Source organism: Drosophila teissieri, chromosome 3R (assembly GCF_016746235.2).
Source record: "Drosophila teissieri strain GT53w chromosome 3R, Prin_Dtei_1.1, whole genome shotgun sequence".
Lineage (NCBI taxonomy): Eukaryota > Metazoa > Arthropoda > Insecta > Diptera > Drosophilidae > Drosophila > Drosophila teissieri.
Genome location: NC_053032.1, coordinates 15,192,614 through 15,206,242, shown reverse-complemented (window position 1 = coordinate 15,206,242; position 13,629 = coordinate 15,192,614). Strand labels below are relative to the sequence as shown.

Below are 13,629 nucleotides of genomic sequence, written 5' to 3'. Positions count from 1 at the left end.
ATTACAATTCCTAATTTTATTATTTTATTTTATTTGTAATCAGATTTTACTGCATAATTTATATTCCGAAATTGTTGCTAATCAAAGTATCGTTCTCCTTTTGTGTTTTGTAAAAAAGTTGTGTACAAATGCTAAATTCTCAGATCGAATTTGAATATATTTTTCAAAATTTGTGTAATCCCAGGCAATGGCAAACAATTCTACTGCGAAAAAAGTGATGCAAGTATCGGAGGAGATGGCACCTGCTGTGCACAGTGAGCATCGATCTTTAATTGTAATAGATAGAGTACTGACTGACACATCTTTGGCAAGTTCCCGTAATGGTGGGCAACGAGATCTTCGTGCTCACCCAGCAGGACATTCGTCGTGTGGAAGACATCCGTGTGCTTAGCTACAACCGCCTAGTTCCCAACGGGCAGTTTGCTCCCTTGGACACGGCCTCACCAGGTCCGTTGAATTTTTCCCCGCCGAACACCACGAATTCCTGCACTCTGGATGATCTTATCCGCCATGCCACAGGGAAAAGGGTCCGAATCCAGATGGACATCGATGAGGATGTAAAGCACCCTACAAAGTCGACCAATGATACCTGTCCGAACTTTCAGGAAACCTCCTACCCAGTGAAGACGGTTGCAAGTGTGTCCACTCAATTGGGCTGGTCCAAGAAAAAGGCAGAATCAGAACCCCGCTTTCCACTTTGCTACAGTGCCGGCACCTCGACATGCGGCTTGAAGACAAACACTGGGTGCCAACACAGTCCCAGGTGCGAGACGCACCACTCGAGCTGTCAAACTCAAAATTTGTCCAATAAACCGTCAACTATAAAAAACGAGATACCGCAGAATGCGAATTGCCAAACTCAGACTTGTACTGGTACATCTTCCATTGTGAAAAAGGAGTCGCCGCTGAAGAACGCAAGATGCCAAACTCAGAGCTGTCTCAGTGCAAATGCCTATATGAAGAAAGAACCCCGGTCCTGGGCATGCCAGACCCAGCCCATAACCAACTTTACGGGATGCGGTTCCTCACATAGCCACCTATTTGAAACGACCTCAGCCGAGTCATACACATCAGCTGAATGTGATTACACTTCATCGGCGGAAAGCAATAGTCCCTGTCGGCACTGTAAGTCACAACAGACCTGCACGGAACAGGAGCTGTTGGTACCGGTACAGCCTCAGGTTCAGTCGCCCATTCGTCCACAGGAGCAACCTTGCACATCAAGACAAATCCGCGTTGACCTCTGCCGGCAGGTTAAGCATTCTCACAATTGCTATAGGACGATTCCATTGGGTAACACTGCCTATCCGCGAGTACCAGACTCCAACCAAATACGGAAACAAACTTACGGGTTAACCGGATATATTGGGCCCAATTCTAATCACGAAATGCTACAGCAGGGGCAGGAGTGATGCTATACCTCTTTATCACAGGTGCTCGCGATTTCTAATGCTTTTATATGCCAGTTTTTTGAACCAAAAGTAAAGCTATTTTGTTTATAATATTTGACTTTAGTAATTGTTTAACCTAATAACAGTGTAGCTATTTCTAGATCTATTTCAAGGCCTTAAGGGCCGAGCTTTTTATGAGACGTTTTTTTTTGGGTGGTGCCTCTTTCTCGATGGCCTTTCGTACCTTCGGCTTTGGAGTGGACTTCTCCTCTGTCTGGTTGGCATCAAAGTAACGCTTGGGCTTCTGATGCTCGCGCTGTTCCCGCTTAAGCTCTTCTGGTGTGGCAATGCGCAGGTAGAAATCTTTCAGTAACAGTTTGAAGTCCTCGACCAGCGTTTCCCTGAGAACTTGAACCCTTCCATTACCCAAAGGACTGCATGCCTGCAGCTCTGTGACTTTAAATGGCTTTGCAGCGAATTCTGTTGGTGGCCGCCATACAATGGCCAGTTCCTTGCCTCCGTGCGGATTGTAAAAGAAAGCAGCAAAGTCGGAGTATGCAGACTAACCGGCAAAAAAAGGGAAATTAGAATTTTCAAATACTTTAGCGTTACATCATCTTACTCTTAGTAGTCCCACAATTCGTGCAACGTCACCTGATCCCGCGCGGGGCAAGTTAAAGTTTGGCTGGCTAAATGAAACGAATGGTGACCCCAGATCGTAGCTTAAGGAATTCGGCACCAGATCTGGCTTGAATTGTATAACCAGATCGTAGCCCTCGTTGGAAGCTCGAAATAATTGGGCCGGCCGCACAAACCTCAGATCTTTCGACATCAGGCTGGTTTCGATCATCTCGAGCGCATGGCGGGCCAGTCGTGTCACATGTCCTAGCACCCTTTGGCTGGGGGATTTATCCGAGGTCCACAATCGACCGGCATGCTGCATATCGTACGCGGTGGCAACAGCCAAAGGAGGATAACTCTGGCGGTTGCTGCGGTAGTTGTGCTCCAGGTCAGCAATTTGTTGTTCTAGAATACGTAAAATGCATTTATTTTATAACTATACGGACTGGTAATAAATAACTTACCCTGCCAACTATTGTTGAAATTTAGCAGGAAGAGCTCTCCATGAAAATCGCTAAAGGCAAGCAGCTGCAGGAAGCGTATGAATCCAGTTTGAGGCGCCTCTATGGACTGTGGTGCATACCGCTGCTGGAAGAGATGCGCCACCAGTAGCTCAGTAGCCATGTCGGGCCATAGCCCATCGTCCAGCAATTGTGTGGCCAACCAGCGCTTGGCCAACAGCACAGTGGAACCAAATGCGCTGTAAGTTTGATGAAGCGAATGTAGAGCCCCGCTCACTTTGGGTAGAATATAATGTTGGCACTCTAAAGAACGACTGGCTGCATTGTCGATATATGTAGTTATACCACGCTCAGTAACCTCTTGCTTAAGTAACGCGAGCTCCTTGTTGTGTGCCAGCTCTATAAGAAAGCAGTAACCTTGCTTGAGCACGAGAAGACCGTCGGCGGACATCACCCAATGAAGACGGCACTGCGCCTCCAACTTCTCGCCAATTTCGATGAGGAAGGCCGTTTTAAGAGCCCGCAGTGCCGAAAGTTCATTGGGCCACTTGCCGCTTTGCCCTAGCTGGATTACCACACGCTGAATGGTGCTTGTCAGAATGCGGTTTTCTACCAGAACCGCCTGTGGGAGCACGGGCTGCGGCTCGCAGTAGCGGAAAACGGGCGAGACGCCTGATATGGAGACAATCTCTAGAGGAAGATCATTCAGCCCGTGTAGTTGCCGAGCCAACTCATCATAGCAGCGGATGGCGTGCGGACTAAGTGCCTCTGCGTCGGTATCTTGATCCAATGACAGCTTGGTCTTTAGCTTATTGACCTTAAACCAAGGAGACAGCCGGTAGACTTGGTCCAACTCGCCGGCAATGTATTGCACTTCCTTGCTGTCCAGTTGTAGCTGATGCTCCAGTAGATGCAGCACAATCTGGCGAACAATTAGTCGCTTTTTGGCGGGTGAGTCCTGGGCGCTGCCCCAAACCACAGCTTCGGTGATGCTACCATCCTGAAACCGACGTAGGTTTGACTTCTCTCCCCAGAACCGTCGGAACTCCTCAGCTCCCTCGGGATCGTCGTTGGCAGCAGGTCCTTTGTTTAACACCTCGTAGGCGTGCTCTGGCTTAAGTATTAGGCCTAGTTGAATATAGTTCCCAATAACGGGAGCTTTGTTTTCCACAGGCCAGGCGGGTGTCGCAGTTTCGAGGGGTAATATTGAGTGGACACGTTCAGCCAGTCCCTTTTTAAGGAGCCTAAAATAATGATTATTATTGTTTTGCAAGTTGCCCGAATAGCTCAGTTTTTTTACTCAGTCAATAATTGTAGCAGCTGCGGGTAACCATATTTAGCAAAATCATATTTAAATCGAGGCTGGGAATGCAGTGTAAGCATCTGATTTATACACGAATAATTGGAAATCCTGGGAAAAAAATAATTAGGTTTATAATTAAAAAACTTTTACATTTTAGCTGCACATACTTTAAGATGTTATCCACCCTGCTGTACAGTGGACATTTTTGCATAAAGATGAGCGGGAAACTGTTCAGCTTCATGTCGTTCAGCAGTTCCACCGCTAGCTTGGCCTCCTCCCGAACTCTCTGGTACAGGTACAGTGGAATATTTGCACATAGATTATGCTGGCCAGTAAAGTCTATAAAGCAAACGTCATATTGCTCGGCAAACTTGTTTAATTCTTCCGTTTGAATGGGAACAAGGGCCAGGCTTATGCCTTTCGTCCAATCTGTGCTCGCCAGTTGGTTCCATACAGTGCGCGCCACTTGGTAACTGCTGCTTGACTGATGCAGAATGCGCTGCGTATTTAGGTAGACAATAAAAGCGGCCAGGATGTGTGCCCCAAAACCACTGTAACCTATGTCAAGTTGCCGCTGACGCAGCCATACTTTAAGGAGCAGCAGGCCGTCTTGAAAATTACGCCTGCCCTTAAAGGCCTTATCCAAGTGAGCCTGGTTCTCGGACAAGGTTAGATCGAACAGTACGTTGGCGTTGTAGTGCTGGGTGGAGGGCAGCGGCTCTTCCTCGTCCCATTCGTCACCGTAATACGAAGGCCGAATATTGTTGTTCCAGGGAACAAATCTACCTGCCTTAAAACTGCTTAATGGGGCAGTGATGAACAAACGCACTTGCAGATGCTTGTTTACTTGCTTAGTTACTGGGGTCAATTCCAAAACCGGCTTAAGCGGGTTGTTAGCATAGTAATTGAAATTAAACTGATCCTGTGCATAAGCTCGCGACTCCTTCATCCTCTCCGTCACATATGTAAGATACAAAGCTCGCTTCTGGTCATAGCGAAGGTTTAGGTAATCTTCTTTGTGCAGGGATTCCTTTGGCATCTCTAGAGCCACATCGACTACAATTTTGGGACCGAGCAAAGTGCCTGTGGCAGCGGCTCCGATCAGATATGGTTCCCTGGTGGGCTTGGAGAAAACAAAGCCGGTCGGCTTTTGAGAAAGCTTCATTGGAATTTCCAGGTGGCTCCGCTCCATCAACCCATCCTTTAGCTGTCGGGTGAAGACCGTAAAGGAGTCCAGCCATTTTTCAATGAAATCTGTGTATTTCTGCTTTAACTGCAGCTCATCCAGCATTTCCTTAACTTGTAGCTTAAAGAGATTGGAGTGGAAGAGGTTTTGTGTGTCTCGCAGCTCCTTCATTTCCTCCAAGGTGGGCGGCTTTACATTCTTGGTATCGTCCCTCTGCTTAAACTTGTTCTTCTTTGGTATGCCAGTGGGCAGTGGTACCTTCTTGGCGATTGTGGGCTTTGGTTCATCAAAACCATCGTCGGTACTTGGAGCGGAGTGCTCCAAGTCGCTGTGATCCTCGGCATGTGCATTTGCTTGGGAATCTATTCGAGCGGCTTTCTGAGGTGCGCGCACCTAAACCATGTAAATTTAAGGCCAAATACTTTACATAAAGATCCAGACATTCTTACCAACTTTCCCGCTTTCCTTTTATTTCTTAGCATTTTGTTTCTGCGTACAAATTGTATATAAAATGTAATTTATTTACTTTTTAGAGAGACAGCTAAACTCGCACGTGTTGCAGATGCGGTATTTTAGTATTCGGTATTTGATTAGTGGTTTAGTTATGGCCACCCTAGAACAAGGCAGATTCGTTTTTTAGTCCCAAATCAGCTGCGAAAACAAACTGTAAAAATCGAACGTAATTATAATTAAAAGATTGAAAAGATTAATTGAATATAACGATATAGTAAGCGTGGTAGAGTTGTTGAATCGCGAGATATCGCGAGTGTCAAGTGTAAGTGTATATAGAAAATGCCGAGAAATCATTGAAAGCAATAAATAAAAAAGTTAGAAAAAAAACTTGTATTTTTGAATAATATTATTAATACTATATTTTATTATTAATATTATTATTTAATATATTAACTACTCGGAAGTGTTAACCGTGGGTTTATACAGTTTTAAAGTGTAGATAAACAAAGTTGCCGGCTAATTGGCTTCGCCAAAAATAGTATTTTAATCAGTATTTTTATATTATAATGACATATGTTTTAACTTAAAAAACACTTAAAGTGAGTTTTATCCTAAGCACCTGGAGAGAAAATATCAATTTATAATAAACAGGGAAAGCTAATTTAATTATCCAATTTCTTTTTGATCAGTAATCAGCATTAAATCAGTCTGCAGTATTTCCCTCCTTGTTCAATACGGTCTTACTCCGTCTAAGTCCATGTAAAAGTGTGTGTGTGTGTGTTTGCAGGCAAGGGAAAAAATCGCACCATTTTTCTCGTGCTCTCTTGCGTGCGTTTTTTGGTCATTCGAGGATAGTTTCGTTGGAAATCAATCAAACTCTAGCCCAGCTTAACATGTAAAAAGTAGTGAATTAAGTAGTTATCGAGAAAGTGACGAGCGCACAGCAGCGAATCGAGTTGCAAATTTCAATATTCGGTCCGAACGTGTGTAACTGTGTCTGTGCGTGCGTGTGAGAGTGTATGGGTGAAAAATGAGGCGTAATGAAAATGCGTGCAAAACTGTATAAAAGGTAAATCGCCAGTTAAAAGTTGGATAATTAATAAAGTCCACAAAACGTTCATTTGCGTACAGATTAAAGCAAACCAAACAAAATGATGCGTTGGCAGAAAGGCGGCCCATTGAAAAAAAATATGGCCAAAAGTCGAGTAGTTACACCCTCTCCGCCTCTTTCCCCCCACAGCCTTTCTCGCTTTTCTCTCTCTTATTCTCTTCAGGTTTTTGGCCATAGCCGCCTTGGCTCATTTTTTTGCATCGGATAACAAAACGTGAAAATTTATAAAAATAAACGAAATCACGTACGGAAATATTTACTTCGACCTTGCGGCCCCAAAAATTTTTTCAACACTTTAGACGGCATGAGGGCCGTGTCAGTTAATTGGCCTATTTTTTTTGACATTTTCTTAATTCTAATTCCGTGCCGTTTAGAAAAGCGTGACATTCGTTTGTAGAACGATATCTTCAAAAGTTTTTAGTTAAGGTCTATAGTAACACTTCAGAAATTAAATGAAAATCAATGGAAAAAAAAAAACAAATTAGTTAGCGCTCTCATCAGTGCTTTTTAGTGTGACCAGCTTCCGCGTGGGCAGGTCTAACATACCAAAAAAATACTGTAGTTTCTTACATTCAATAGTCTATTTACTATTTGTATGGATAATTTTGAATACGAGTTTAAAAACATTTTAATAGGTTTTTTTTTTAATACTTTATAAAAGTTAACGTGGTATTTCAGTTATATCAAGCCAAAACATTGAAATCAAAACCGATCTTTACGAAATATATTTTTGTTTGTTTCATCTGTTTACTTATCTAAATACTAAAACTTTTCCTTTCTTATTTTACAGATTGCTATGATTTCCATGCTCTGGGGTCGCGAGCATTAAATGTTTAGGCGTGCAACTGACCGGTTAAATTGTCCATAACTGAAATTTAACTACACATTTAAGCAGCAGCATTATCACTTTTGCCTAAAATGTCAGCCAAAACTGGGAGGAAAAAAATCATAGCAACAACCTGAATGAATTCGGAGATTCAGATTTGTTGTCACACAAATTGTTGGATAAAATGTGCAAAAGTGTGTTTGTCAAATTGTTTAGCCAAAATTATTTGTTTATATAGTTGTTCAGCGTAGCACGAGACTGTTTTCCTTAATTCCCAACAACATAAACACACACGCCTTGGCTAATTTACACCGGAACCGATTGAGCTGAACCAGAAATTAAAGCCGAAAGTCGATCAATCGTGCAGAGGCAAACGGATTAGCAATAGGAAAATAATATTTCTACGACAAAAAGCCCGCCTTTTGACATATGAACGCATAACTATACTACCACACATATACTAACACACAGCTCACAAAAATCATAAAATAAATACAGAAAGTATAGCACCAAAGCTGAAATTTCAAGGAGATGCTGCTCAAATTTCATACTTAATGTCAAACAACAACGACGACCCCCCAGCAACAATAACAACAAGAACAGCAGAAAGAGAAGGAAAAGGAACAACTGGAATAACTGTAAGCTAGCGAACAGAGGGATAGAGAGAGGCAAGCCCTGTACACACACCTGTCGTCCAGCGGGGGAAAGAGCGAAAGAGAGCGGCGGATCTCCCGTGTGTGTTGTTCGCATGCGCGACATGCGCGGACGCTAAGTGAGTGTGAGTGAGTGCGCGAATGCGTGTGATTGTGGGCGGTAAGGATAATTCGCTCAATTCGCACGCATCCCTCAGATCCTGCAGATCCTCGAGTTTGTTTATCAAACAGAGCTAGCATTTCGGATCAAACCAATTGCCTGTCAGCAACATTAACAAACACAGCATTTGAAACGAAAACAAAAGCAGCAGCGGCAGCCGATAAAAAACCATTATCAAAATTACGGAAAAGCGATCAAAATTCAAGCGAGATTAGCTAGGCGAAATGCAGCGACGAGAACGGCAAGCAAGGTGAGTTATGATTGTCTATCGATTATCCCCAAAATGCATAACGGGTTTATGTTCACTTGTAGCTATTTTTCGAATAGTTCTAAGACGTTTTTGAGTATTAAATTTGGAATATATTTGAAATCGGATGCTTTTGTACTCCCTATAGCTCTACATTCCAACTCCAAGCGGTACTAAAAATTTGCGAAGAGACAACAGGCTTGCAACTATTTTTATAATTTTGCATTGATAAGCTGTGCTAGAAAAGCATTCCCTTTAGCTACGGAAGCGTCGTATTCGGTATTGTACTACACTGTTATCGGCGTAGAAACGGTTGGATATTTTGATAACGATAAGATTATGGTTGTGTCGGGAAACGCGTGTTTGCAGGTTTTAAAACTTAGAACTGTTGATTTTGTTGGTTTAGTCAACCAATGAATCTAGCTTTCCACGCATTAAACTTGAAAAAATATTAACGAAATCAGGTTTTAATTACTTGTATTTTGTTTACCCAACGTTCAACATAATCAGCAGAAATCAATTTCCTTAAAGCTAATTTCTTTTCATTTCCTAGCGAATACTGTACATTGTCAAAAGTTCAAGCAACAGATTTTATTTTTAGCAAAGAGATGTTTCTATTTAAACTTGTGTGTTTGATTTTATTTTATTTTCGCAAGTGTTTTTGCTGCTTTTGGCTTATGGCGTCTGTTTTTTCTCGCCTCTGGCACGCCAGCCAAACTAAGAAGAAGATTCATGGGAAGGGGGTGAATGAAATAGGTTTCCAATGCAATACATAATACCCACATATGTGGGTGCGTGATAGATACCACCGGTCTTTGTGTAGGAAAGTGGGAAACGAAGTGCACACAACTCACGCACATTATAAATATTTTATAGGCATTTTAGTTGATCGGCCTCCTTGTGTCAGGCCGACGGAAAAGGCGCCTTTTTAGCCTTGAATGTGTGTGGGTCCAAAGCTTTCGTTGCTGATGATTTTACCTCGTGCTCGCTTATTGACATTTCTAGGTTCTTGTCGAGACCCAAAGTCTTCCTGTGTCTTTGTATCTGTGTTTTATAGTTCTTTATACTTACATACATATGCGCATATGTTTGCCATTGGGTCTTCCCAATGTTTGCTGTCTGCATTTTCGGGTCTTCCAGCTATATTTACTCACACAAAGCACTTGTTTGCTTGTCGCTCATTATGATGGCTACGAAACAGGGACTTCAGGGTGCACTTTATCGGGGTATTTACTGGTTGACCTCTGGGGGTTAGGTACTATATGGGATATGGTAAGCTGGGAAGCCAGAAGACATAGATTCTGGACCTACGAACCACGAATGTTGTTGTTCGCGGAAAATGGCATCAGTGAAATTAAAAAGTATGCGGAGCCGCTTTAATAGATTTAGGTTAAGTAACAACTGGTGGTGATTGAGCCTTTTCTTTTATACATTTACTTAACAAAATGTAAGGAGAAGCAAAACAGAAATCATGTTACAACATTTATTTTCCACTCCACCGGCTGTGTATAATACACGAAAACAGAAAGCAACTAACCCAGCTAAACTAACGTAATTTTGTTGCTAGCCAACAAAACAAACTTACTCACACCCATCTCTATATTCACATATCCACACATTTTAGTTGGAGACAGCGAATGTAACAAAAAACAAACTTTTTGTATTACTTTTTATTATTTAATAGCCGAGCTGTTATGACAAGTGAATGGAGCAGGGGCGACGGGGATAACCTAAATTCTCAGCTAAAACGAGAACAACAACAAACATATCGTAGGCCACGCTAGTCTTGCCACCAGCCATTCGTACAGCACGAACTGCCGTTGCTTAGTTGTTTTGGTATTAATAATTCTTTAAACATGATTATAAGCTAAAGTTAAATATGTCTTTAAAATAATCAGGCTTATAGTCAAAATTTTCAGTTTTAGATTCTCTGTAGTAGTTAAGAGTTTAATCTAGAGTAGCTTTACTGTATCAAAAAAGGCAAAAAAAAAAACGCAAAAATAAAGCCGAGTTGCGTGTAGCGAAAAGTAGCTCCATTGCAATACAAGAAAAACGCTGATGAAAAGCGAACGAAAGCAAGAGGATAATGGCGGGCAATGGACTGGGTGACCAGTGAGCAGCAGCTGTGGTGCCCCATAAAAACAAGGACAAATTGCGGATTTAGCAAAAATAATGTGAATGTAAAGGCGAACACGCCAAAATAAAAAAGCAAAGCACAAGTGACCCATCAAACATTTGCACACACACATCACGCACTATTTACCGGTGACGTCATTAGGCTGTTGTCGACTGTCAATCGCTGGGTTTTTTTTTTTTTTTTTTTTTTTTTTCCTCTACAAGTGACTGAGTGGTTGGGTCTGCGTGGGGGTGTTTCTCTCTCTCTCTCTCTAGAAAAGCCCGCACATATTGCTTACAATGAAAGAAAAACGGATGGTACAAAATTAAATAGTCTATAGTCATTAGAAATTAATCTCTTTTAACCCGATACATATGAACGGAAAATATATAGTTTCTGGGTTTAATGTTTGTCTATTATTGGCACCAAAATGCGAGTTTATTAGATGAGTCCAATCACTCTTATTTTATACTTATCAAAATGATTAATCCTGATTCTGAATAGTCGTCAGCAATGTAAAAAGGATTTTACAATAATTGTGCTCAAGGCCATGCTTTTCCTTACTTGGTACCTGTGCCTTAAATGAATGCAAAAAAAAAAAAACAAAAAAGTATTGAAGTGCATGAAAAGCAGCGTTAGCAAAAAGCAGAAAAACAGAAAAACCAATATTGCGAAAATTTCTTCTAATTAAATTAGATGCTCGATTCCCGTAAGGGAAAGGAGGAAAATGAAGGGTGAGGAGTGCGCGTGGGCGAAAGTAAAAGCCTGTCAAACAAATCGATGCGATTTCACATACAAACAGCTGACACAAAGCTTTGACGGAGGCTCTTTTCCTTTTTTTCACAGGCTTTTGCGGTTGGATCGCTTTAAGCCTTTGGCGATGAATCATTAAGTAATTGTCAGATGGTCAATTCTAGGGATTTTTTCAAGTTACGACAAAAAGAGAAAAAATTAAAGTTTAAATCCTTTAAAAATTCCTTATAAACCGAGTACAAAAAAAATACTTTAATCACGATTGCAGCGTAAATACGTATTTTAAAATAGAACCATACAAATTCTTGTCAAATTTCTCACTTCAGCTCTGAAAATTTCAAGAGCAGAGCCATGAAGAAAATGAAAAGGGACAAGTGCTGTTCAACTAACTCGGCTGGCTTAAGTTCGCTTTTATCTCCTACCATGCCACCACTTGAGTCTCCATCCCCCTACCTTTCTACTTGCGTTAATTTTTCATCTCTGTCTATACCGCGGTGTCTGGAGTCGTGGAATTCCTAGAGTGGAAGGAAAAGCGGACAAACAGATTAGACGTGGCTTTGGAGAGGAGCCTAGCAAGTTGCTCAGGTCAAGTCTGGTTTTTGTTTGAGTTCCTTTTGTTTCCACCACTCTCATTGCGTTCTTTTCTGTGATACTTATTGGTATTTGTCAAGTGTCTGGGGGATAAGAAATTGACATTTTTTTGTGCTTCTCGAAATATGAAACTATATCTATACATATGTACATATATACTTGTTCCGGATAAAGTTTATACATAAGGGGGTTGTACAAAACGGACTATGGCCCGAAAATAGTATTTAATCAATTAACTTCGAGTGTAACGCGTGTATCAGAAAAAATATCGGATAACCAATGTGTAATCTGAAAATGGTAAAATCCATTACACGTAATTTTCTGTGCTGTAGGTATTTACTACAGTAGAATGTGTGTCAAAGAAAGATTTCAGTCATTTTAAGTGAACTCAAAGATGCGGCTTTCAACTCTTTTCCCCTATCTCTTTGTCCTTCTCCTTCGCCTCGAGGTTGTCAGTCATGTATGTATTTCTTCTACTTTACACTCATGTCCACTGATAATTAAGCACCAACTGGCTTTCGCTTGTACCATTGATTTTGTTCTTGTATTCGCCTCTTGGGTTTTCACTCATAATTGTTTTTAATTTTTGAAAACAAATAAATGTCGTTGGAACAGCAAACATAAATTACATTTTAATTAATTAATTGCCCGGCCACCAAAAGAAATGCATAAGAAACAGTAAAACTCACACGAACGCACTGTAAACTCTACAGACATCTACCCCCAGCTAACACCGCCTCTGTTGCGCCTCTGCAATTGGGGTCAAATGCGTAGTCGCGTATCAACTGCAGCAACCTCTGAGGGAGAAGGAGCTCAATAAACACAAAGTCGATCTTGTTGTTTGAGTTTTGATTTTGCCGTTTCTTCATTTTGATAATTATACCTCCACCTGGGTATATCGATATGCAGTTCAAACAAACTGATTTGATTGAAGGTTAAATAACTTGAGAGCCGTAACTAAATATTTAATCATTTAATTATGACCGGCGGTGGAGTCTATCTGCTGTAGAAAGATAGTGTGTACATTTACTTGTGTACGCTTTAAAAATAAATCTATAATTGATTTGTACGGCAAAAAAAAAAATCATAAAAGGCCCACTTGATCTGCACCACAAAGCATAATAAGAATATAATCTTATTTAAAAGCTTTCACATTTTTTAATTTGACAGCTGTAAAGTTGAATGATGATAGCTATTCGTTAATAAGATAGATATGATATAAATGATATGACATGGATAAATGTGTTCAACCTTATCGAGTCCACTGTGCTTATTTCAGAAGACTTCTGCTACCAGACTCTTTTACGGCAGCAGGCATACAGCTATCTCGCTTATCGCGGTTCAGGCATGGCACTGCTGTATGAGTCACTACCTTACTCACTCCCCTCTTCTCTCGCTCGCTCACGTTGGTAGAAACTTCACAGTTGCGACTGCGCTTCAAAGCAATCCCCATTGAGCCAAAGACGGAGCCATAGCCTCTCTTACCGGCTTGGTTCACTTATTCCACTTTTCGTTCTCCATGCTCCATTCTCCACCTCATTTTGGTCTCTGTGTGTGTTTGACAGGTGCGTTTTGTTTGTATAACGAGTTTGCTCGCGATAGTTTCTCGGCCTCTGACGCATGAACGCTATCTGTCTCTGTCGCACGTCATTATCAGTTTGTCGCTCGCTCTCGCAGCTCGCTGTTGTTGTTGCTTTTCTCCCTGTACAGTGACAAGAACAGGAACAACATCAACCAGCAGCGGCATGAACAATAAT

General features: G+C 41.4%; 2 protein-coding genes across 2 annotated transcripts; one reads left to right on the top strand and one right to left on the bottom strand.

Annotated features, from left to right (window-relative positions):
* The first annotated feature begins 92 nt into the window (after positions 1-92).
* LOC122620831 lies at positions 93-1,504 on the top strand. The gene is made up of 2 exons (XM_043798482.1): positions 93-254; positions 313-1,504. Exons 1-2 carry the CDS (start codon positions 188-190, stop codon positions 1,410-1,412), a joined length of 1,167 nt encoding a protein of 388 aa, XP_043654417.1. The 5' UTR covers positions 93-187; the 3' UTR covers positions 1,413-1,504.
* Positions 1,491-5,565, bottom strand: LOC122620828 (nucleolar protein 6). Its single transcript, XM_043798465.1, has 6 exons — positions 5,412-5,565; positions 3,944-5,355; positions 3,774-3,884; positions 2,477-3,717; positions 2,014-2,417; positions 1,491-1,953 (listed from the first exon to the last, which is right to left on the bottom strand). Exons 1-6 carry the CDS (start codon positions 5,442-5,444, stop codon positions 1,555-1,557), a joined length of 3,600 nt encoding a protein of 1,199 aa, XP_043654400.1. The 5' UTR covers positions 5,445-5,565; the 3' UTR covers positions 1,491-1,554.
* Between the last annotated feature and the right edge of the window lie 8,064 nt (positions 5,566-13,629).

What these genes read in the sequence shown, in the direction of transcription:
- LOC122620831 (XM_043798482.1), top strand. Translation starts at nt 188, where the DNA reads ATGGCAAACAATTCTACTGCGAAAAAAGTGATGCAAGTATCGGAGGAG. An exon ending in GATGGCACCTGCTGTGCACA is followed by an intron (nt 255 to 312) that starts GTGAGCATCGAT and finishes ATCTTTGGCAAG; the next exon opens with TTCCCGTAATGGTGGGCAAC.
- LOC122620828 (XM_043798465.1), bottom strand. Translation starts at nt 5,444, where the DNA reads ATGCTAAGAAATAAAAGGAAAGCGGGAAAGTTG. An exon ending in AAAGGAAAGCGGGAAAGTTG is followed by an intron (nt 5,356 to 5,411) that starts GTAAGAATGTCT and finishes TACATGGTTTAG; the next exon opens with GTGCGCGCACCTCAGAAAGC. An exon ending in TTTCAACAATAGTTGGCAGG is followed by an intron (nt 2,418 to 2,476) that starts GTAAGTTATTTA and finishes TACGTATTCTAG; the next exon opens with AACAACAAATTGCTGACCTG.